We start from the raw sequence: 26,510 nt of genomic DNA, 5'->3' as shown, positions 1-26,510 counted from the left end.
CGGGTCCAGTTCCGGGTCCAGGACCAGGTCCAGGTCGAGGTCCAGACCTAGGTCTTGGTCCAAGTCCAGGTCCAAGTCCGGGTCCAGGCCCGGGTTCAGGTCCAGATAAGAGCCCGGATCCGGATCAGGTCTGGCTCCAGGGCCAGCTCCGTCAAAATCGAAATTCGAAATCGCCAAACGTGTAGTCATTGAAGAGTTCTGTTCTGATCATCATCAGCAGTTCCACTTTATCAAATGCGACAGTTTTTAATGTAAATTCTTGATTTTCTGATGAAAATACACAAATCTCTATACGCATGCCTTTAAGATTTGAGGAGTTCCCTCGATTCATCATGGATACCATCATCAGACCTCAAACTTGACAAAAATGTGGCTTAAAAACTTAACTTGCTTAACAAACATAACGAAGAGGACAAATCGTCAAACGTGAACTATGCGTCGTTGAAGAGTTCCGTTCTGATCATCATCAGCAGTTCCACTTCATCAAATGCGACAGTTTTTAATGAAAATGCTTGATTTTCTGATGAAAATACACAAATCTCTATACGCATGCCTTTAATATTTGAGGAGCTCCCTCGATTCCTCGTGGATCCCATCATCAGAACTCGAGCTTGACAAAAATGTGGCTTAAAAACTTCACCTGCTTAACAAACATAACGAAGAGGACAAATCGCCAAACGTGAACTACGCTTCGTTGAAGAGTTCCGTTCTGATCATCATCAGCAGTTACACTTCATCAAATGTCACTTTTTTGAATGTATATGCTTGATTTGTTGATAAAATCGGTCCAGTAATGACGGAGATATGGAGTAACAAACATAAAAAAAAATCACAATCGAATCTCCTCCTTTTGAGATTTGGAAGTCGGTTAATAAATGAGGGCGTCACTTTCTACGTAACTGTCACATTTTTGACGTAAAATGCTTACACATGGCAATAATTTATAGTCTGTCAAGCCATTTCCGTCAGTAGAAAAAAGCGGCAAAAAAATGTAGGTGCGAAGGGTTATCGTCCCATAGAAAATTTGAATATCGCGCCTTTTTCTACTGACAAACTTGTTTAACCGACTATAGTATGGAAATTTTAGAGTTCCATTTTATTTAATTTCTACTATTTTATGTCCCACTATAGGCGGCAATGGATCAAAAATCGCGTGGATATATTACAAGGTCTGTGGAGCCCTTAACTGATACTGTATCTGTGGTAAGCCGAAATATGTCCTGTCAAACGTCAATTACCTATATTATGTTTATTTTTATCTTGCTAATTATTTCAAAATGGTAAATTTAAAAACGATATTATAAAAGTGCAAGCCGAGCACTTTCATTCGATACCAAACTCGACCATACTTTCTTGCAAAAAGATGACCAGAATAGCAAGACCCCTCACAAATAGCTTCTTAGCCTTCTAAGCTCTTCTAGCTCAATAACCCCTTGATCGAGCCTGCTCATAATTTAATGACTAAAATATAATGCCCTCAACTACACGTTTACCCAATTTCATTTAAATTAGAACAAATTTACTTAAGTTCTTGAGTATCAAACTATCCTCTGATAGTTCAGCTTAAAAACATCGAAATGCCGGGACGTGCCCCTAGCCAGCCGCGTGTCCCAAGTCGAATGTAAGAACTTCGTTCGCTTCGCTCGCTCGTTCGAAAACATGGTCTTCTCTAAAACGTAGTGATTTAATTCTCTTTGGTCTTCTCTTCCCAGAGTGACACAAGCCTACGTCACAATAACATGGCCGCTTGATATAGCGCTATCGCATATTATCATATAGCGCTGTCGCATGATGACGTAGTTTGTGTCAGTCACGTGACCACGAAAAGACGGGAAGAGAGTACCAGGCGGAGTATATTATTATACCATGCTAATATTCTTTTTATTATAGGTTTATTACATGTACCTACAGGTTCAACAAAAAGTGTTAACTAGCGACTAACTATGACCATAAAGCCATAAATAAGTAGGTAAATTCCAGATATAGAATGTTACTTCCAGAACTGTGTCAGACATTTACCGTCTAATCAGGTCATTTATAATCAATGAAGTATAAAGGAATTCAAGGGAAGAAAGAAAATAATTTAAATAATATGCGCTGGTCCTTCACCGTCAACGCAAGCTCCTGATGACACTCCTCGGTACGGAGTAAAACATGTCGAGCGTTTTTCGACTTAAAATACGTAAGTGACCCATCCCATTCTTAATATATTTAATATGAAAATAATTTGATGAATATTTTTAGCCAAACCGTAATTCTAATTTAAAGACACTAAACAAAAATAGAAACGGTTACCCACGCCATCACACATGTGGCGAGCATAACTAAGCTCTTATCCCTTGCTTCCCTCGGGAACGTGGATTTTTCCGGAAAAAGCTATGAGTAGCCTGTATCACGCACGCCTATCCATAAGTAGTGTGAATATATTCAATGCTGCGTGCATATTTACAAGATTGAGAATCCAACACTTTGCAGAAACTATCTTATACTTCTCTCAAGAGCAATGAAAAAAGTGTTTCTAATCTTTAACTTAATAAACAAGTAAACAAGTGTTCTACCATTAGCTGGGATTAGGTGGGTATCTAACCTACCTATCCGTACCTACTTATGCCGAATTGCATCCAAATTTGTCAAGCAGTTTTTGCGTTAATTCCTATAATCATACGTACTTACTTACGTTAATGGAATTGTACGCAAGATAAAAAGACGGAGATATTCTAATAACAACTTGTTTACCTAAAGAAATATTGAAGAAATAAAAAGAACTGTTGATTCAGCATCAAGATAATGAGATCAATTGGTTCGTTTACTATTCAAATGTTAAGATTCGGGTCCACAGGCTTATTACTTAATCAGATTAAATTGGCTTCGCATCGCAATACAAATGTAGGTATATTAACACAGTATAAACAGGACGACCTCTTCAAACAAATACATAGCTCAATACGAGTATGTAGTAGATACCTACTCATAGTGCGGAGTGCGCGCTTTACCCACCGTCAAGTACATGGTGGCTAATTTCGTCATGGGGCCTATTCCGTCCTCGAGCGTATATTAGCGTATATGAGCGTAGACACTCTATAGATAAGTGTGGACGTGTGGACACCTTTACTCGTAAATCACATTTTACGACTAAAGAACTGGAGATAGACTACTTCTTTTCATTATACTGTGCAATGTATTCATTATTTTAAAGAGATGTCTCGGTCTCACTATTGAACCTACTGGTCTGGGGTTCCAGTAAATGGCGACTATGAAAAGGTATTTGAATAGTTCACATCGAACTTCTACAAAGCTGACCGGGCCCAAAAGGTTCATTAGTGGTGACTTGAGTACTCTCCATTCAAGCAATTTTCTATTGATGGAATACCTAGCTAGTGTGGTTAATTATATCTTGATCAATAGAACAATTAACCCCTTACGAGCTACTGCCGGTTCGGCTATACAAGTTATTGTGTTAGTTTACTCAAAGGAATGATTAAACATACCATTCATAGTAAAATGAGCAATAAATGAGCATTCATCAGTGCCCGTACTCCTAGCAAATTTTTCTAAAAGAAAATTTTATGACTGATTATTCGATATCGAAATCAGACAGACAGAGAATATTGAAGACTGGAAATTTTGCTAAGTACTAGGGAATTTCATTTCATTAACGGAATATTTTGCAAAAAGGACAGAGAGAACTTTTATGGATGGGAAATTATGCGACGTAACCAAAGCATTACCCTGAGATTGGTAGGTAATAGATATAGGTACCCAGATGTCTTTCAAAACTTTAGGTCCTGCGAGTTACTCAAAATCTATAAAAGTAGGAAAGTTCCACAAGGCTTAAGCCAACAAGAAGACTAGAATTAGTAATTACCTTCTCGCCAGCATTAAAGGCTACGAGTAAATCGACGAGCAGCTGCAGCAACTGTTTTTCATCCAAGGCGTCAAACTTTATTAAGTCGTATTTCCGCCCCAAACTTGCGTTTATCTCCTTCACGATGAACTTTATTTGTTCCGTCATTGTTTTAGAGCAAGTCAATAGCAAGAAAATCACTTATCGTTCTAGTTTTCGGAACTTTTCGCTATCAACAAAGATTTATGTTGACTGTTTTGATCACCATGGAAACTTCGAAAGCACAGTCATGATGTCATAAAATAAGTTTCGTTTAAGTTTACGCATAAAACTTTAATACCTGTTTATCATTAATGATCATTAATCATATCTGTGATAATATGATTTACGATTTGTTTACGATTCTCCTTAACAACAACGTCGCATTAAATAATACATTTATTCTATATTTTATGGTTTGAGGTGGTTAGCGCCATCTATCAGTTAGTCTAAAAAAAGGTTACAAAGGTTATGATGTGCCCTGATGTGCCACAATACCTACTAGAGGGCATATTAACAATCTTGCCAAAAAGAGGCGATGTTCTTCACACGTAAACAACTTGAAACAACTAACCTTTGCAACGTTTGCAACTAACAAAACAAAAAAAACAACGGGTTGCACTCCGGGAGTGCCGGCAGAAGTGAAAACTCAACGACATTGTAACTCAAAATATTAATAACAGCGCTATATAGTGCCAACAAAATGTCTACAGCACTATGTATAATTGAGGTTAACGCCATCTAGCGTTGTATCGTCGCATTACTTGAAACCCCTAAGCACATCACTGTCAGTACTACTGGTACTACAGTTATAATAATACCAGTTTGAGGGAAACTCACTAGGTGGCATTTAAATCAAAAAACAATGACATTGTCCGTCACACATAACATAACGTCACGCAAGCGCCCTGCGCCGTCGACATGAAACAGCAGGCTCAGGCATACATTTTCGCCGTGCGGTAAAAAGAGAGGAGACAGCTTACGCGTTACGCCTTACGCTGTCTTGAGTTTATCATTTTTTCCCCACCTCAAAAAGTGCACAGCGCCGCTAAAGAAGTTTTCACTTCAAAAAACGACTTCACAAACCAGTAAAGTCAGTCAGCCGTGTGTTTGAAGATAATATTTGAAGATTACCCTCAAGATCCTTCCTCGGGATCCTATCAGTAGGTTTTGATGTGATATACATATAGGATGTTGCTAATTTCGTGCATTATTTTGGGTTAATTGACAGAAAGTTAAAATTCCAACTTTCTGTCAATTAATTTAATTTAAATTTTGCATTTCCGCTGTGGGAGTTTGTCACGCGAAAGGTTAAGTAGGTGAGACGTAGAAAATTTTAACCCCGACGAAATAAGCTACACCGTACAGTATACTCTCCAAAAATAAACAAAATATTATAACAATACATTATAATAACATGTAATCACTTTTCTTCCAAAAAAAAAGGGTTAAGATCCCAAACCGGTTGGTTGGGTGTGCCCGCGCCCCGCAGTGACTTGAGTACTTCCTTGATAACTTTGGTGTCTATAAGGTAAACGTACTGGTGCTCGACGCGGTCCCAGTACCTACATGTCATCTTGAAACTTAAGTCATTGTCAATAGAGGAAGGTGTCATCTATTGGGCATTAGCATGTCGAGCACTAGTACGTTTACCTTAAACCATTTTAAAGTGAATAAGTGTGTGTGAACAGGGGTATTCAAGGGAAACTGCATAAGTTATCTTCGAATAAATTATATTCCTGTAATTATAATACAATAATTATAATTTTAGATGTCAAATCTCAACAAATTACCCTTAATCTACAGTTTATTTGTGCCTAAGGCTCGGGTACTCTCTCACTCGGGAATCGATCGTAATCGTCTCGCACTCGCTCGCCTCGCAGCCTCACCTGACTACTTCACAGATGGTTCAAGTACACATACTGACACGACGCCAAACCAAAAATCAATAGACGCGCTACAGAAAACAACACAATACCAATCTGGTTAGAAATTATTATAATTCTGTAAATTTACGATACCTGATCACATTTGAAAATAATCAAATCAATAATAACATTAAAAACTATATAGCACCAATTTCAGAACCTAAAGTTAATCACTGATTATTCATTTAACTAAACGACGGCAAATGAAGACAGCTATTTAAGTTCTGTAACTGATTTACATTCACTCTTGTTTGCTGATTCACCTCCACTATTATGAATTCAATACTACTTACACTATGGCATGCACCATTATTTTACTCAGACCCTAAGTTAGTAGTAACAAATGTTTACCCACTAATTAACTTTAATTAAAGCAACTAAATGAATTGACGTGGCCGTCAGCTCGTCATCACTGAGAAAATAAATTAGACATACATATTTACAATCAACCAAAGGATCTGCAGTGAAACTGAAAGGTACAAATGGGTGGTGGTTTTGATATACAAAACATAAATAAATTTGTACTCTCCTACTTAAATGGAAGTTTGATTATGATTATATATTTACAATGATACATTATGATTTATCAATTACAGAAATTATAATGATAAGCGCGATAATTATTATCGTAATACGACCTTCTTGACAAAGCGTCTACGTAAATTCTAGAGTTAAGTCTCAGATTACTAATCAATAAATAACACAACCAAAATAAAATAATACACTGTTCGTGGCGGGGTCTCGTTAACAAAGAAAGAACTACAATGAATCGAGTTATCCGTTAACTCCCCTAATATAATTTAATCGTTTCATTTAATTTCACGCTTATTTATTATTTTGGTATACAATCATCTACACATCATTGACAAAAGAACTACAAATACGTACTCGTGAAGACATTATCGTGTACCCATTAACACATTCAACACCAAGAACCCGACTGTCGGGTACACTGTTCGTAGCGACTACGCGCTACATACGACGAAACCGTGGCTACGCGCTACGAGCGTAACCCGTAGCACTTAGTGGTATTGAATGTGTTAACACAGCTAAGGGTGATATAAGCTGATATTTCACCTGTCTAATTTCTTTGTTCAATGTGCATTGTGTCTCAACGCAAATACACATAGGACCAAGAAATTGGCCAGGTGGAATAACAAGCTTAGTTAGCGTTGCGCGGCTGTTCCCTATTTCCCGGTAACTAGATTGTCAAGATTGTCAATCATGTCACCATAAAATGTATGCCAAGTATGCCAACGTGAAGCCCTATTTAGTACAGCCGTCTAAACAGTTGCACTATATTATCTTCTGTGTACATTTATTATTCGTTCTTTTTTCAACGAAATTATTTAAGTGCACGCCTGGTCCTCATGACATTTCTCTCTTTTTAACACAAAGCGTAATAAACACTTGAGCTCTTTTAAAGGAATGTTTTATAGAGAGAGGAAGAGAGACAGAAAAATGCCGCTAATCAAATTCAATTCAGACTACAAAAAAAAGATCTCAAGTTCAAACACAACAAAAAACATTTTATAAATGCACGAAGCTGCTCACTACAGTTAAATAATTCGCTACAAAAAATACACGTCAAAGGTAAAACGACTATACACAAATAACATAATAGGATATCAAAACGTAAAACATTATCTATCAAGGCGAACGTTACGTTCACAAATTATTCTGATTAAATCAGCTAAAAAAGAGCACGGTCGCAATCGGAGCGATACGAAACAAAAGCGCAAACAACCCTATTATAATCGTACGGAGTTAAGGTTTCGTGGAAACAATCTGACAATTAAACTCGATTACAACCTCGCTCGATATTCCGCACATACGGGTTCTGCAGGCCTACGGACCGAAGGAACAAAACGCGACCACCGCGCGAATTATAGAAGGCCGCCTTTTCTGCCGAACAGGAGCGTGCTGAGCGTGCCGAGCGGGGAGGAGTTCCTCTCCAGCGGCGGCGGCTGGGGCGCCGGCGGCGCGGCCACCGTGCCCAGGTCCGCGCGCGGCCGGGGCGCGCGGGCGCGGGCTCTCCTGCTCGCGCCGGCCGCGTCCAGGGCGCCCTCGCCGGGGTGCGCCGGCACGCCCAGCACGGACTCCTGCCGCTCGGGCGCGGCGGGCGAGCGCAGCGTGCGCTTGAGGCAGGTGAGCTGCTCCATGGGGCTGCGGTGCACCAGCCCGGTGTACAGCGAGCCGGGGGTCTGCAGCGCGAGCGGCGCGGGCGAGCCGTCGGCGGCGGGCGACGCCAGGTACCGCCGCCGCAGGATCGACGTGCCCGACGCGATCAGCGCGTGCAGCGACGGCGGGGCGTCGCCTGAGAAATCAAAACGTCACGTTCAGTTATTTGTACATCATTAACACGAACGTCGAGCGTTAGTTGTAGACTATGAACGTTAAAAAATCCGAAAGAAACGTCGAGTGTGCCATTTCGTCAGGGCGTTGTCCAAAAATTATAAACAATGCAACATATTCACGGAATCCTTTCCTTACTAAAATAATCACTTCCGTTTCAGCTTAAAAGAATGAAACCTATCACTTTATTATTTTGTGACGTCCCTACATACGTACGTCGGTTTTCGAATCGGCAAATATTAATTAGCCACTGTGTACGGTGGCGCAACTGATTATGTATTAAAATACTAACCAGGCCTGGGCGTAGCAGGGGGTGAAGAATCCGGCGAGCCGAGCAGCGGACTATTAGCGGGCGTGGCCGTAGGCGTAAAATGTCGCTCGACGACACGCTCGCAGAAGGACTCGCGCCGCGACAGCACCGGCGACACGGCGGCCGACGAGCGCCGCGACGTGAGGCGCGAGCTCCACGCGCTGCCGAGCACGGACGAGCTCAGGCTGCTCATGCCCGAGCTCACGCTGCTGCCGCGCGTGCTGCTCACCAGGCTGCCGTCGTTCGGGTGCATCACCGTGCTGGGAAAAATGGAAATTATATAATCAAGAACTTACAGGAATTTCTATCTAACTAGAACTATGTAATATAAATAAAGTCGCGTATAAAATGCAGGTACTTGTAATTAGAGTTGTCTAGCAAACCTTGTATAAACTACCTACAGGTACAGTCGACGTCAAATATATGTTTACATTTTTCGCCTTATTACAAAGGAGTAAGGTGCAAAAGTGTAAACATATTTTTGACGTCGACTGTAGTTGAAATCGCTGTAAAAACTTTCAAGACATTGATATGGTAAGATGGATATTATTAGTTCATAGTGGCATGACATCCGCATTGCTAGTTGATATTAAATTACCTAGATGCTAGATGTCCCTACCGGTAGCTACTAATTAACGCTTCCTAGATTTTTATGGCTGTATAAAAAAAAATCAGGTTTGTAATAGATAATCGCTTATACCTACTAAGTACTAAGACAAAAGATGTGGAAATTTCAATCAGGAAATCTAGCATCAAAGTCGCATAGTTTTTGTGTACTAGCTATTATGACACAATTTTTATAACTCTCCTGAAACCTCTTTGAAAGCCGAATATCTCAAAGAAAATGAAAGACAATATAAGGTCAATATGACATTTCCTAACCGTCAGACAGTATGGAAAGCTTCACTGAAGCGTAGCCCTCTGTTTCATCAAAAGAGGTTTGTGGATTGTTATGTGTACCTACCATCGCCCACACTGTTAACTGACCGTTCGTAAACCTTATTACAAAAGGCATAGGGTCCACCGACGGACAATTAAGTGTTGCTGTTTGTACCCTGCTGTAAACGATGAGAGTAGTAAGCAGACGTGGCTCACTCCGTGATTTCGTCGCTTTGCAACAGGTAGCTACAAGTACATCCGTCCCACACCAATTTTGGTGGCTAGCCATAAGCCGCGCGTGGCGCTGTCGCCACCTAGCGGTCATATCTGTCCTAATCGTAACAGACGCGTTTTGTTAGAGAGTGAATTTTCTGTACCTAGTACTATTATTTAACTGTGCCGTAAGTCAGGTTACCTGTTGGTAAAGGTATAGACGTGGCTGGAGTGCGGCAGCCGCGGCATGTCATCATCCTCCTCTACATCGGACAGCCGGTAGAGCCGCAGTCCTAGGGCTTGCGCCGAGCGGGAGCCGCGGACTCCGACACCCTCCTGCTCCTCTAGTAACCCTGTAAAAAAATACATGTAAGCGCCATTTTCACCATCCCACTAACCCGGGGTTAGCCGGTTAAACCGTTTACCCAGTGTCCAATTGTACTGGCAACCATGGTAACTCCAGGTTTAACCGGTTAACCCCGGGTTAGTGGAATGGTGCAAGTGGGCCTAAGTGTAACAATAACAACATATCATCGAGGGGGCAATCGTAAACAAGTTAACCTACCAAGCTGAAGGCGATGGGATTCAAACGGACACACTGACGAGAAAGCAAAGCTTCATATCCTGTTAAACTTTTACTATGGGACTAGCCCCGAAATCGTAAAAAGAAAATTATTGTTCCATACATTTTCCCCAATTATATATTTAAGGTGTACATGGGGCAGCAAATATTAGTTATTCTGCACCCCATCCTGTACTTTCCTCACTCAATAGGCTTATTGTTAATGACTGGTTTACCTGACATGGTCGGCTTGGCGAGCTGTGCCCACGTGTGTAAGGTGAGCGAGCCCTCCATGGGCTTGACGATCTGCAGCTTGTGTGGAACGCGGAAACGGGCTAAACCACCCGCCGCGCCTGCGCCCCATACTGCGCTTTCTTCGCTTAGGTCACGCTCTGCGAATAAAATACAAGTATTATATAACGGATGATGGTTAAAAGACATTCACTACTTTTCATATCCAGTTGTAGAGGCTTTAGATTGATATAATCAACCTAATGTCAGACGGGAAGGATTGGTCCCATGCCGCCCATATCTGGAGGTTACTGCAGATCGTTTATGGGTACAAGAGGGCCGAATGACAAGTTTTCAGTAATAATAAATGCTATAGAAGACCATTAGCAATAAACTTCCTACGCAAAAGACAACACTTAAAATTATCGTCATAAGCACTTGATGTAAACAGATCACTTAGAACACCTTTGTATTTTTCACGCCACTGTTCGGAAATGTGGCAAAAGATGGTCTAAAACCAAGCTGGAAAATAGGCAATAGCTGTAGCACCTTAACCACCACTACTACAATGTTTCATTGTTATCATCATCTGTCATTGGTGACGGTTCGCTACAGCAATGAGTATAATTTAAAACAAAAATCAATAAAAGGTCTTTTTTTGGCGCAACTTTTTCCTTCAAAAATAAAATTAGGTTATTTATAGGACCAATTTCTTGTTAAAAAAAAAGAAATGTCAAAACCATTCATTCATTCAGTCAGTTCATTCGATTCACGCTTTAGGCGTTTTTTACTTTTGTAGCTGTTTATGGTTTTTTTTAGCAAAAACGCTTCTAAGTTTAGAGGCGGTTTGAAGCAAACAACAGAAAAACGTCTCTTAAAAGTGATAAAAAAAGTAAATTAAAAAGGCGGGATCGGAAAATACTCACTGAATTGGATAGTGTAAATTGTTTGACTAAAAATACAAGAAACACGTATCTACGCTCGCTTAAAAAATGAGTTCTTCTAATGAAGAAAATGATATTCTTACGCTGACGCCTACCGAAATTCAAGAGACAGCACAGGCAGTGGCTAGTAATTTGCTACCAGAGAAATCGCGGGCTAGTACTTATAGTTATGCAAATGTTTTCTTATTTCCTCGCAGTAGTCGTGAAAAGCACTATGTAATGCCTCGGCCGGAAACGCTAAAGATGGACTCGTATTATTTGAGGGCCTCCACTAACGTGTCGGCCCTCAAACTCACTCGTCCATCTTTTAGCGGTTTTCCGTCCTCTCCTACAATGTACTATATTTCTACTATCGACAAAAAAATTGTAACAACATACCTGTGCTACGCCGATGCCTAAGTACGTGCGAGGCTGCCAAGGATGCTCTTCGCGAGTTGATCTCCTGCGGTGTGAGCCTTCGCAACGCTGCCGCCAGCTCCGCTGCGCCCGGCGCTCCCGGCACGCCTTCACCGGTGCCGCCACTGAAAAACAGAATCATAGTTGACCACAAAGTATGATGTTTATTGTTAACCGACAATGCCTCGCAAAATCGCTTCAGTGTTTTATACTAAAGTATAAGCAATAGCGAGCATTCATGAACTGAAGGGGTTCTCTATACAAACGTTTTAAAAATACGCCCATCTTTCGAAAAATACTCATAATCTTAAAATGTTTTTCCAAATCAAAAAGTTGCCAACACTTTTCCAACTTGATCGCGTAATAGAGAAATAACGGATACTTAGGATGGGTTACCCTAAGTATCCGTTATTTCTCTCCAGGCCAGTAACATAATGTAATGGATGTTTGACGTACCTACTTCTCTAAGCGCCACTTGCACCATTCACTAACCCGGGGTTAACCGATTAAACATGGAGTTACCATGGTTACCAGTCATTTTGACACTGGGTTAAGTGTTTACCCGCTTAACCATAGTGGCGCTAAAAAGCTACTAGGGTTTTGTTAATATTATTGACATTACCATATTTTTGGAGTTCATATTGTACATGTTTAATGTTAGAAAACAATGAATGCGCAATAAGAAAACACGACGCTTATCTTAAGAGATTTGCTTTGTCTAGTCAGTTATCGTCATATCAGTAAAAATTACAATCTCAAGTCAATTTACTCGTTATCGTGACCACAACAAGCCGGAATCGGCCGATAATGCTCTCAACGTGAACAGTGTAGTTATGTCAGTCCTAACAATAAACACACGCAACTCGCCCACCTCGACCTGAATTAAGTTAAAGAATGCCCATTATTACCCGCGCTTTGTTACCGTAATAGATCATGAAACGTGCCTAGACTCTTTCAATAGTTGTTTGTACGCAAATCTTTTGGCTCGAATATATTAACGTAAAAACTAACTTCCGCCCAAAAAATTATATTGGTAAAAGAGGCTCGTGATTTCATTCGGAATTATTGCCAATTTTTACGTTGACACCAATGATTTGTTGCTAAACTAACCACGTCCTCATTTTAAAGTTAGAGCCAACAACGTGTTATAATATAAGTATTTGGCAACAGATGCCAAATCAAATAACGGAATGAGCACACTGTTATACAATACATCGAAATATTTTAAAAACATGCGTTGTTTCCAATATTTCACTGACAAACATATTTTTGCGGTAATTCATTTGTCCGTTGACATCACTTGTCTCATATATTATGGCAAGAGCGTGAAAATTTGGCACAAATACTACTCATTCTTTTTACCTGTTTTTCTTTTTTTATTAACCTTGTCGTGCCACAAGTCTTTTTTCAGTCATCCGCGATTCATTTAATTGCTTGTTTGTATATGAAAAAATATTGTCTGATGTTTTCTTCTCTATACAAAACAGAATCTTATTGTTAAACATATAAATCTGACCGTACGAACTGTATCAATTGAAATTATTGGATGACATAATGCATGATGAGTAGGAAATATGCATCCGGATCCGGTTGCTGCGATCAAGAGCGCCCCGGACGCTCATTCTCCTCATGTGAAATATGTACTTACGGGTAGAGTTCGTCCGAGTCCGTGTCCGAGTCTTCGAAGAAAGAGTCGCTGGACAGCTTGGGCTTGGGGAGGAGGTAGGACGACCGCGGCAGCGGCGCGTCCGGCTGGTCGGATCCGGCTATCGACGCGCCGGACACACCGGACGCGCCGGACCACCGTGACGCGCACTGCACCGTCTCGAACACTTTCGCCATGCTCGATCTGAAATAAACGCGTATTTAAAATATATATTTTAAATGCAAACAAATTACAGTGTGTGATCAGAACTGTTCGGGCATATTCACTGCAGTAAACAAACCTACAGGTTACAACTTTAGACCAATGAAGCGGCAAAATACCTGACAATCGGGCACATTGGTATACAGTTATTAACCAAATCGACTGGTTGTTTAATGCTTTTTTTTTTAAGATTGATGTTAACCGCAGAACGCGCCAGGAAATTGTTAAATTGTCAGTGTAATTCGCTTCACGACGTATTTGATTTAGGAGGCCATAGTAATGTAATTAGTTACGTAAAATATTATTAGGTCACACCTCCAAAAACAATGCTTTCTTGTTCTCTCTGTTGGTCCACTTTACTATCTTACATTCTGATACCGGTATTGAGGTGTAATTACTCACTGTTGCATTGGGTTGCTGACGATTCCGATATCGAGGAGTGCATCTCTCGGTGTAAACTGGCAGGGAGGAGGCCGACCGCGGCCGCCACGCTAGGCATGAGGCCGCGCGTCAGCTCGGTTCGTTACAGCTGCCGTAGTAGTTTGTATATGTGTATTTGTGTACTGTTATATAATATTAATACTCACTGTTGCATTGGGTCGCTCCCGATGCCGATGCCGGAGTCCATGCTAAGCTCGGAGTAGATGGAGGAGTGCATCTCTCGGTGTAAACTGGCAGGGAGGAGGCCGGCCGCGGCCGCCACGCTAGGCATGAGGCCGCGCGTCGGCTCGGTTCGTTACAGCTGCCATAGTAGCTTGTGTATGTATAATGTACTGTAATATAATACTCACTGTTGCATTGGGTCGCTCCCGATGCCGATGCCGGAGTCCATGCTAAGCTCGGAGTAGATGGAGGAGTGCATCTCTCGGTGTAAACTGGCAGGGAGGAGGCCGGCCGCGGCCGCACGCTAGGCATGAGGCCGCGCGTCGGCTCGGTTCGTTACAGCTGCCATAGTAGCTTGTGTATGTATAATGTACTGTAATATAATACTCACTGTTGCATTGGGTCGCTCCCGATGCCGATGCCGGAGTCCATGCTAAGCTCGGAGTAGATGGAGGAGTGCATCTCTCGATGTAAACTGGCAGGGAGGAGGCCGGCCGCGGCCGCCACGCTGGGCATGAGGCCGCGCGTCGGCTCGGTTCGTTTGCGGAGCTGCCGGAGCTGCTCTTGAGCTTCGGCGAGATGAGCGGCCACCTCCATGTACCGCTCCTGAACAAGTTACACGTCATTATTATTATTTGGAGCCTTACGTGCCCCACTGCTGGGTAAAGGCCTCCCACCAATTTCTCCACAGATCTCTTTCCAATGCTGTGTCTGGCCACTCCTTCAAAAAGGAGTCTAATTACACGATATTCAATTTAAAGTATTATGTATACGAATTACAATGTAACTTATAGCAGCCACCTATTAGTGATGTTACGATCACAGCGCAGCCTGAAGAGTCCGTAGCGTATCAAAATTTTATACTAATTATATGCTACTACTAATCTACAGGAGTTTTCAATATGTCAAGTTATGCCTATACATTAAATAAGATTTAATGCGATGGCCGGCCGAACAATTTTATTACCTACATTTATTTCACATAAATCTATGTACAATAACAATATATATGAATGAGCTATTAAACTAATATAAACGAATGCATAACTACTATCGTTATAGCCATTGTAAAACTGAATAGCTTTTCACGTAGAGCTAAGAAGTGGTACCTACTATTATTATGAGATAAAAATCTAATGAGATAAAAACCATGAAACATGTATATCACTTCATATTGCCGTAATCGATCTTAATAACTATTTGCGTGCAAACAATGAAAACGAGCAGATTTTTATGTCGAAATCCAATACAAAATATGAAAATTTTAATTCTTTCTTAATATATATTATGTAGCTATATGTAGTATATGTGTATATAGGTATATGTCTTGCATTTCGCTTAGACAGAACTAAACTATTTAATAACGTTAATATAGAAGTGTCTTGATACTCTTGATGAATGAAATGAAACATATAACTATGGTCTAATAATGAGCACACTGTTACGTTTTCGAAATGGTATAATCACTCCGCGTCCTTTTTTAATTGTGCTAAATTCAAAATATAATTATGAATTTTATCGTTTCAAAATATGTATGAGTTTTAACTCTCTTCCCTTTATAGTCCATTCTACTCATTTTCGTGAAATACAAGACCTATAAATATGGAGACTATGTAACGCCACTCCCTGATTGCGCGCTGCGTACTTACAGCTGAGTGCCATTGTCTGCTATCTAGGACACACCTAGGGTAACTCAATATTATGAGCAATTAACGCAACGCCACCGGTAGGCTCACACCGTTCATAAGGTTCCAGTTAATTATAGGTGCTTATAGTACTTAACGGAGGTAATAAAAATAAACTGATAGCACAATGCAGGCATGTCCCGATATGCTAGTAGCAGTTATTACATTTCACTACAATATCACCGCGGTACAACGTTTCACCTTCACGGTTGTCTATTTACATCAGTAAAACCCGCTTAAGAAGATTCTGATGGGACCACGCCAAACACGCGCCTCACGTGGATTACACGGGAAATGTTATTTTACCGTATATCTTATCTTTTAATTTACTCTCAATCGGGTAATAAACCAGCCCCGACATCGGCCATAATGTCCATAATATCGGTCACAATTTTTTTATAGTTCATGTGTTGACACTGACAGATTATGTCAAAACTATGCTTATAAATGGTAAAACCAATTTGTCAGTGAGTAAGAACCAGAAAAACTATACTCATCCTTTTCTTTTGGGTGCTAGTACTAGTCTAAGACAAAGATAGTATGATTCTCTCTGTCTATGATTGAAATGAGACAGTCCTTTGACAAACTATAGAACCCAACTAAATTGGTTTAGGCCCAGTTCTACAGATTTCTATTACAGATTCCCAACTCTACAGATTTTCAATTTTACAGATTCCCAATTCTACATCATTTCAATTTTACAGAATCTTAATTCTACATGTTCACAATTCTACAGATTCCCAATTCTACATAATTTCAATTTTACAGAATCTTAATTCTACATATTCTCAATTCTACAGATTCCCATTTCCACAAAATCCCAATTCTACAGATTCCCAGTCAAACAGATTTCCAGTCCTACAGATTCCCAATTCTACAGATTGTCAGCACTTCAGACAATAATGTATTTACTACAATAATAAATGTAACACAGCATTAGCACGGTCATATCTGAAAACATGTATACAATTTTCAATTTTATATATATTAATATATGGGAGACATATAAAAACTCAAAAATACGCGTTTTCCCTGTGCTTGGACCTAGCTAGATCAATTTATTGCCCCCGACAACCCCCATATAGCAAACTTCATCGAAATAGGAATCCCTATATATAAATAAACATATAAATAAATAAATAAACAAGAATTGCTCGTTTAACGGTATAATACATATTATTATAATAGCACCTTTCTCTTGGAAGATAAAAATATGATAAGATATAGTTCGTCAAACCAATTTGTCAGTCAGTAAGAACCAGGAAAACTATACTCATCCTTTTCTTTTGGATACTGTATAGATGAAAAACTGTGGAATTAAGAATCTGTAGAATTGGGAACCTGTATAATTGGTTATCTGTTAAATTGGGAATCTGTAGAATTGGGAACCTGTATAATTAGTCATCTGTTAAACTGGGAATCTGTAGATTAGAGAATCTGTAGAATTGGGAACCTGTATAATTGGTTATCTGTTACATTGGGAATCCGTAAATTAGAGAATCTGTAGAATTGGGAATCTGTAGACATGGGCCTAAACCACTAAATTGATATGGCCTCATGGGCTTGTTTACAATATCATAAATAACAAGACTTGAAAATATTTAGGTAAATATAAAATGGTTGCTTTTGGTATCAGAAGTTACATGAAATTGCAATCAAAAAGTACTTCAGGATCATGTATTACAAACAAAAGATAAAGATGTACTCGAACAAATGAGTCTTGTCTTGCACTAACTAGTAACGACGTAATCGTCGTTATTACTGCAAGATAATCAGGCTTGTAGTTTATAACACAAAATTAGTTTTATCTAAGACTATTCATAAACTGATTTATCTTAAATTTGTCATATTAAACTGTCTAGCTGGCCCCGCACAGTAAGACTGGCCTTGGATGAAAATATAAGTTTTTTATGTGTGTTTATTTGTCTCATATAGAACATAAATTTACCAAAATGTTAAGTCTTGAGAAAATATTTTTATTAGTACCTATTCAATTTATTGATAATTATGTACTAGGTGTTGAGGTGAAATGTTATATGTGCAACGAGAGATCAAAGTTGGTTAGATTCCAAAGCAAACGAAAGATTCTGTAACAAGCAATTTTCACTCAAATAAAAAAACAACCATGGTTTCTTATTGCCAAAATAACTATTTTTTAAGCTGTTGTCAGTTTATTTTATCTAATTCTGCATCTCTATCATGGTCACGTTTTTATAACCTGTCATGGAATGCGTCACTTGATAAAGAGCCGGCCATCTTATCCCTTCTGGATATAAATTTATATTATTTTATTTAATGAAAATGGTTGAGCTTACCTTCGTATCCGCCAACTCCGCCGCCAATGCATTTTGGTTATCTTTAGTTATGTCTAATATCCGCAACGTCTGCTGGTGCTCCGCAGTTATCTGTGGACGGAACGATCATTACTCACTGTCGAGCCCGTGTCCCCATTTATAACCCTTGTTAGTAGACTACCGGATACTCAGATTTCAGTAGATTATGTGTTCTTTTGGCGCAGATTATAAAATTCTATAGCAGATACGCTGCTCTAAAAACTAACACAGTAATAAATTATTGTATTATTACAAAGTACTACGATATCGTCTCGCGTTCAGGGTTGCTATAAATAAAAATTAAAATGTCTATTTTTTTACTTAGACATATTAAAATGCTTTTATCAATTAAAAAAATGGTTGTCTGTAAAGTCGGTTTACGGACGATAATTTTACGTGATAACGTCATAAGAAAACATTACTATTACATTACGTAACGTTACCATGGAGATTTGTCCACAACGTTACCATGGAGATCTGTCCACAACGTGACACTTTTTCATACATGCTACCGATGTTCATCGATTTATAAGACGTTATCACGTTAAAAAAAATTACCGGTTCTACATCGCGGCACCGAGAAGATACCGACGTAAGAAAAGTGAAAATACCTATGACCTCTCGATTCAACACGAACTAATTAACATACAAACTATAAATAAAGCAATCACGAACTATAACAATTATTAAACTAATTATAAATCTATAACTATAACAATAGCAGTTTCCGTTACATAGGAGTGATGTACCTGTTTATTGTTATGTAATCTATTCTTTAGTACGTACTCTAATACAGTCGCCATCAGATATATCGGAGCGGCCAAGGTGTTCACAATATCTGAACACGCGCTCTAACGCCCTGACAATAGAGGCGTGTTCCGATATTTGTGAGCACCTTGGCCGCTCCGATATATCTGATGGCGACTGTACATCAGTGTGAAATAACATCGGGAAACGCTCTAATGGAGCTTATAATGAAATCATGCCTGAAAGATATATTTGTCAGTTTAAAAAAAGTTAAATGCGTCACGAACATCCGAAACGAAACATTTGGACACGCGCACGATACTTTATTACTATTACTACTGATATGAACCCTTTTAATGGGCATGCTTTTAATAGCCGCCACCATAAGCTATAAACTCTTCTTTTTCATGGGTAATAAAAACTGTCTAGGGCCGAAATGAACTTCGCAATGTCTAGACGTCGTCTAATCGAATAACCTTAACCATACATTTATCGCTAAATCGGCTTTACTCAAGGCGTTAAATATTACTTAAACTCGTTCAGCGTTTGTATGACTTCTTCGATATCAACACGTAAGTTCTAGATAAGGCTGAGATAGTTTAGTACGTACGATATTTGTTTAATAACAATAAAATACGTGACCTACCTCACATGTCCTTTTTTTTTTCATTTTTATTATGATTTTTATAATTTTGTAGGAGTCACACTATCGATTTATAGTAGATTGTTAACCAAGGGATGAAATACCTACCTATTTCTGACGAGATCTTTCGAGTCAGAATGGGTACTTTTCATCTGAGTTAAATATAACTTTTTATTTCGAATACGAACAAAGTAATAATACATGTGTATGTACAGTCGCCATCAGATATATCGGAGCGGCCAAGGTGCTCACAAATATCGGAACACGCCTCTATTGTCAGGGCGTTAGAGCGCGTGTTCAGATATTGTGAACACCTTGGCCGCTCCGATATATCTGATGGCGACTGTACTTCACAAAACATGTCTAAGTATTATCCCTTTATAGTATTTTAGAGGATACTTTCAATTAACATTTTAAGTAAAAGTATCGTTATTCATGGAATTGTGAGTTACAAATACACCATTAATTTTAATTCTGCAAATAGTATTTCTGGAATTATCAGAATGTAAATTATACAAAAAATCCATTTAAAACTGAGTTTACATTACTTATCGTAAAAAAATGTAACATTAATTTCATACGGTACCTGTTGTAGATTTTTCTCGGTAGCAGCGAGCCTCGCATTGACGGAGTCATACTGTTGTTGCACATCCGCAGCTCGCTGTCGCTCCTCCGCCAACTCCGAGCCCAGCACACCAGCCTCCGAGTTCGCACTTGCTGTTCACAGAACACACACACATAGAATGATTCATTTATAACTTTAATAAATATTGATATAAACTGGGAGTCGCAACTAAAAATATCCGAAATAAAATATCACGGCTATAGTTCTGGCGAATGAATCGCTACCACGTCGATCTAATTATTAGAACGACTTGCTAGTTGCTAGTTGTAATTTTCGTAGTATGATGTGCAATGCGGGAGCGGTTTGCGAATGGTACGGGAGAGGCGCATAAAAGTTTAACACTAAGTTGGATACACACACATGTTTGGAAGAATACTAGATATCCCAAATACATAGTACCTAAATTATTTTTCTCCATCCACTAAATTGCACCCAATAGAAAGTACCTCTAATTAATTCATAACAGATTATGCACATTTCTATAGCCAATATCTCTACTCTAGAGCAGCAAAGAATAATTAAGCTCGTACATTACGGAATTTACCCGCTTACATTCTAGCGTATTTTATAGTGAAATGGATGTCGCCTACCGTAAATATATTTTTATGTCAGTCATATAACAACAGTTTAAGTACCGGCTACTTAATTACATATTTTCTTTTACATGGTTTACATATTAAGAGCCAGTTGCACGAACCACAATCGACAGACTGGTCTGATGAAAATTCTCATACCTAATATGAAATGATTGTGAACGTAATTAATTACACAGAGGATTTGGTGCAACCGACTCTCTGAGCAAGAAAGTGGTGAACGACAAAATCAATAGGGTTGACCAATAGGGTAGCGAAGAATTCCTTTCCACCGGTTTCTTGAGTGGATTTCTTTCTTCCAAGTGATGAAATAAGACAAGTTGGAACAAGTATGGTCTGACAGGGTGCAAACCTTAATGAAAACACGCTGCAAGGCCACCTTGTGCCACCAAGTCTATAATCTTCTATATTCCTGTCTTCTTACCTATATCTTCAATACACTCTTAATAGTAATGTAAATTAAGTTATTCAAAAACTAAACAAACGTAAAATATGTATTATTTTTTTAAGTATCTAGGCAATCCGCCTTTTATCTTTGACAAAAAAAACATTAGGTACACAGATGACGTACATATTTTATGCTACGTATCGCTTATCTCTACAAAATAGTCTGCAAAGTTGCTATTTCAATTAAATATTGATAGCGGAAACTTTTATGAGTATTTCTGTGTTTTGATTTGCCTGACATTCTTGTATAAAAAGTCTACAACAGGGTCGCATTTTATAAGGTCTCTAATCTGTAATCGGTGTCTCTTGTCTCCGTAGTAGACCGAGATTACAAGATACATGCCTTTATAAAACACGACCCAGATAGTATATGTACAAGTGGGAAGGTGATTGAACTGACTGCGAAAACAAACTTTACCAATAAACAATGGTTTCCCACTTAATCATGTTTATACAACGGATTACGATGGGTACAACTATTTTAGAACAGAACCAGTAAATATACCATATCGACATTTGATAACTTTTAAGTATCTATACTTTAAACAACTTTAAATTGTTAAAACACAACAATGGATCCCTGCAAATACCATAAAATTATTGAGGGCAAGATAAGAAATTGCTATCGCCGAAAAATAATGATATCACAAATTAAAATATTAAGATTAAGAGAATGTATATCAAACAATTAATCACTTTGTCTTGGTGGTAAAACTTCATAGGAGATTAAGAACATTTTTAAAGGTATTTGACTTAATTTGGACATTCTCTCACGTAAATAAACAAGTTTATACAAATTGTTAAATTGTCAAATTGTTGTGTTGTTGTTGTTGTGTTGTGTGTCAAATTGTTTGTTGTGGTTAGGACATTGGGCTTGACATTTTAACCAGTACACTCACTTCCCCTTCGAAGCAAGCAATGCAAAGTAAGTAAGTTCCCGGAAATATTCTAAGATAGGTTTCACGCCCCAGAGCGCTGGTGCGAGCTCTATAGACTACGCCTTATTTAGGGCCAGTTGCACCGACCACATTTGACAGACTGATCAACGTCAGCCGGCGCGCCCCGGTGCTTTACTATGAAACTTTCTATACATAAAAATTTAGCGAACTCTTTAACGATACGAACAGTTTGGTGCAACCGACCCTTAATCTCGGAGCAGTCGCGAGTCGACCGCGTACGAACAATTAATGAGTGAGTGATACCTATACTGACTGTGTTTCTAGTACTCACCGAGTTGTTGCGCGATGTCCCGCAGCAGCTGCCGCTCGGCCAGCTCGCACTGGTCGGCGCCGGCGGCGAGCCGCGCAGCCTCGTCGCGCAGAGCGCGGTTTTCCCGCTCCAGCGCGCCTGTGCGCTTACGCAGCGCCGCCTCCTGAGCCGCTTCCTGCTCAGACGGGGTCGAGCCCTCCTCTGTATCATTGGTTAGAATCTGTTGACAAACAAAGATGATATAGCAACACCATGTGATAAGCAAACCACTTAGGGTCAGTTGCACCAAATCGCCTGTCACCGTTAAACCATTCGCTAAATTTTATGATATGGGAAGTTTCATAGTTCACTGCTGAGTGACGTTGATCAGTCTGTCAAGTGTGGTGGTTGATGCAACTGGCCCTTAAGCTAACTTAAGCAAAGCGAGCGCATCGAATGTCGCTTCTCTACACAATTTTACTCGAGCTAATAAAAAGGTCAATAACCTTAATCGCCTTCCTACTTTGGTATTATCCTTATTTAACGTTTCCACAGCAACGTCGTTGTACCATATAAATATTGCACCGCAAATATATCGAAAATCGAATCGCATATATACCTAATAAGTGAATACTGGGCATTTCAAAAGTGAACTTGTATAATCGAAATTAGAGTTTAAGAATCAAAAGCGCATTCAATTACACGGCGCGTATATGGGTTTAAATGCCTTACAAACGCAATGTAAGCAGTTTATAAGAAACCTGACCAATAAATGGGAAAAAAACGCGCACTGCAGGTGCCTAAATGGAGAGTATCAAACGTGAATGACCGTGTTTTTTCGTCCTGTTTTTGCGAGTAATCGACCAAGTAAAACAAACCTATACGGTGTATTAAATTACTGCACTGCGGTCCACAAAAGTAGGGCAGGTATAGAACAATCAAGGTTCATAATATATGAGCGAGACACATGATACCTATCAGACCTGCATCAAATTTGTTCTAATAATTGCTTCAAGCTAAAAATAAATAGCGTCGTATTTTGAGGAATTTGTTATAACGTAATCGTGAAGTAACAGAATTACTGAAATAAAAAGACAAATGATTTGTTACTAACAAATTGGGGCGCTCTGGACATACCTATACTGGGAACACAAATGTAAAGAAAGGGACATACAATACATCATACCAGCTATGTAAACATTCCAGATGTGAATGCATTCCCTATACCCTTGCTGTGTTATCTTTGTTCTTAGACATCCATAGATTATAAGTAACAAGAAATATAACCAATTTTTATGGTGCCATTAAAAGATGTAATCGTCTTTCGGTAGATGTCGCTATATGCCACCCCAAAGGCGTGTATACATAAGGGAAGGAATGGAAAGATTCGCGAGGTTCTGGTAGGCTTCCGTAGCTCAATTGGATAAGAGTAAACGCACGGATTGCGGAGGTTACGGGTGCAAGTCCTGACGGAAGCGTAAATTTAAGGAATATAACAGCAAAGATGTTTTTGAAACTTTACTACATTATGAACTGTATTATGAATGCAGACAAAAATATTACTAATTAACTAGTCAATTGTTTCAGCAACTTGATTACACGGGTACATTGTTTCAATGAAATGTATCAGCATGACATGTGCGACTTTTAAATAAACAGAGCAGCGGGCTCAGCACGGTTCCATTTTTATCGACTATCACTATGCGCGTCCCTTTCGCACTTACATACTTGTTAGAACGTGACAGGCATGGTGACAAGGGATAAAAACGCGACCGTGCTAAGCCGCCAGGTCATCGAGATAACTAACTAGGTAAGATTTTCTTTAAAATGCAGCCAATCACAAGCCATCGCGTTTTTTTGGTAGGTGCCATTCACTTGTATCATATGCATGTTCCCTTCCCACCATGTCGTTACCCTTTACTACGTATATTGTTTCGATTCTAATGTTTTAATGCCATTGTTTATATACTAGTATCTCATCGTGAGAAATAGTAAAGCGGCATTAAAAAGCCACCATTGATACTTTAGATAACGTGCTCTGAGATAAATATGTATATTAAGACTAACTCATATTTCTCATGACGGTGTAATCTGACGTTAACAAGCTATATTAATTCATTAGTTTTAACAATAAAACTGTTTGCAAACTACAGTTACCCAAGTCATTTCACCAATGATGATATAGTTCCATACATCCATATAGGTACATTGAAATAACTAGGTAGACACGTGGTTTTGTTTATTTACATTCCTTTTTGTATCTGAAAGTTATTACAGCTAACTGTTTTTGATTTGATCATAGTTTGACAAGTGTATTTGTGTGTAATGGTGAATTAATCAAATTTTTACTAAATGTTGGTCTAAATAAATTATACTGAACTGATAGAAGATCATCTGCATTTTTTTGTCGTAAGGGTTTTGTAATAATTGTAAAGAATACTTTACAGATATGTATTTTATAAAAAAAATAGTTAAATTAGCGAATATGAACTATTAATATTAAGCAGCTATTTAAATATACAACTACGATTATTACAGTGCTCACACCGCGCTATAATCCATTTCTTCGTGACTGTCTTTTAATAACTTAATTATATAATTACATACAACATTACCTACCGAATTGCCCGATCAATAATTACACATTAGCTCGGCACACGCGAGTGTTTAACGGTGTTAGCGGCGGAAGTCATTTAAAACCCAGATTATAAAAAGAGAACGCTAAACAATTGTTCTTATAGGCGTGTGAAAAAATACACGAAAATTACAACTTACAACAGACAAACTATGTCACCAACATGACATCAATTCGTAGAAACTGCACGTGGATTTTATTAGTCTGTGGACTCGACTAATGAATTACATCTAATTGACCGAAGCGTAGCGAAGGTCTACGTTTTGACTCGAGCAATTTGCTTTCGTATGTCCGGATGTTCTCCTCTACAGGTCGCAATTCTTAACTGATTCTCATGAAATTTTGTGACCAGATTCTATGACTAAATAAAATTTTTTTGTCAATCCGGTTTTTGGAAATTTTTAAAAATGGCGGAGTCGTGATAGCTCGCGCCTAAACAAATAGTGGTATCGGTACCATACGAGTGTTTTCTTTTTGAGATATGTTTATAGATTAAATGGCCAAAAATTCAGAAAATTTATCTCGCTGGTTTCGGAGGTATTGAGATATTTAATTTTAACTAATTTTAATTTGAGAAGGAGTAGCTAAATTTCGTCAACCCATCTAAGAACTATTTGGCTCAGTTTGTAAACGTTCGCTTTTTCTGTTTGCACAGAGGGTCTGGGTTCGATCCCCAGTAATTGTATATTATAACTTTTTGTATTTTTTTACACATAAATTTCGTATTGTTTTTTTTTTTAATTTACTATATTTAAAGCTCTTAACACCATGTTATTTAAAGCTCTGCTCGCGAGGTCTACAGCTCACAGAGCCACTAGTTACCTCTAGGAATACGTTCACTACAATGATGCAGATATACTTATAAACAAAAAACGGAATGTTTATAAACTGCACGCGATGATGCGCAGAATGTGGTCACTCATAAAGTAACAGAACGAAATATTATTTAAAGCTGACCGTTTAATAATTATATTAGTGCACCCTTCATGACTAAGCTCGTAAAGCGTAGGGTAGGGCACGTCACATAATCAGTCGACGATTTAGAATTGTGGGCTTATGGGTGTGTCCACCCCTGTCATGTAAGTTAACGCTGTTAAATGGTGGTTGGTGAAACTAACTCTAAGTCAGCTCGTTCTCTAACGCGTTTCTATTCGCGTACGGACCTCTTGCGTACAGAGTTTAGTAATTGAGCTCGTACACATGAGTCTGAAAATTCCAACTACTATAAGAATGTGTCCCAGTCGCATCAATGAGAGACGTAGACAATATGAATATTACCTGCAGTAAATCAGTCTTTGCAGTGAGGTCGTGCCTCAGCTGTGTGATGAGGTCTCTGGCGCTCCGCAGCTCGCCTTCGAGAGAGTTGACACGCGTTTCTAAAACACCATTTGTGGCCAGCAACTCCTTCCCGATGCGGGCCGTCAACTCTAAATCTTTCTCTTT

At 39.1% G+C, this 26,510-nt stretch overlaps 2 protein-coding genes across 13 annotated transcripts in view; both read right to left on the bottom strand.

Moving 5' to 3' along the window:
* LOC134792797 (intraflagellar transport protein 81 homolog) overlaps positions 1–4,096 on the bottom strand; it is a 30,066-nt gene extending 25,970 nt beyond the window's left edge. The window contains exon 1 of the mRNA XM_063764147.1: positions 3,866–4,096. Coding sequence (XP_063620217.1) covers positions 3,866–4,012 — 147 coding nt within the window. The 5' untranslated portion in view covers positions 4,013–4,096. The remainder of the gene's footprint in view (positions 1–3,865) is intronic.
* Positions 4,097–5,599: 1,503 nt separating this feature from the next.
* The window catches only part of LOC134792804 (trafficking kinesin-binding protein milt), an 80,220-nt gene continuing 59,309 nt past the window's right edge, over positions 5,600–26,510 (bottom strand). For all 12 annotated transcript variants that reach the window (XM_063764173.1, XM_063764162.1, XM_063764161.1 and 9 more), the window contains 11 exons: positions 26,346–26,510; positions 22,475–22,673; positions 20,166–20,296; positions 18,172–18,261; positions 14,563–14,777; positions 13,350–13,550; positions 11,684–11,826; positions 10,367–10,522; positions 9,771–9,921; positions 8,459–8,736; positions 5,600–8,128 (listed from right to left, as the gene is read on the bottom strand). In XM_063764173.1, coding sequence (XP_063620243.1) covers positions 7,698–8,128; positions 8,459–8,736; positions 9,771–9,921; positions 10,367–10,522; positions 11,684–11,826; positions 13,350–13,550; positions 14,563–14,777; positions 18,172–18,261; positions 20,166–20,296; positions 22,475–22,673; positions 26,346–26,510 — 2,160 coding nt within the window. In that variant the 3' untranslated portion in view covers positions 5,600–7,697. The remainder of the gene's footprint in view (positions 8,129–8,458; positions 8,737–9,770; positions 9,922–10,366; positions 10,523–11,683; positions 11,827–13,349; positions 13,551–14,562; positions 14,778–18,171; positions 18,262–20,165; positions 20,297–22,474; positions 22,674–26,345) is intronic.

Source organism: Cydia splendana, chromosome 8 (assembly GCF_910591565.1).
Source record: "Cydia splendana chromosome 8, ilCydSple1.2, whole genome shotgun sequence".
In the NCBI taxonomy this organism is placed as follows: domain Eukaryota; kingdom Metazoa; phylum Arthropoda; class Insecta; order Lepidoptera; family Tortricidae; genus Cydia; species Cydia splendana.
The sequence above is the reverse complement of the archived record's forward strand: the minus strand, read 5'-3'. Positions and strand labels throughout refer to the sequence as shown.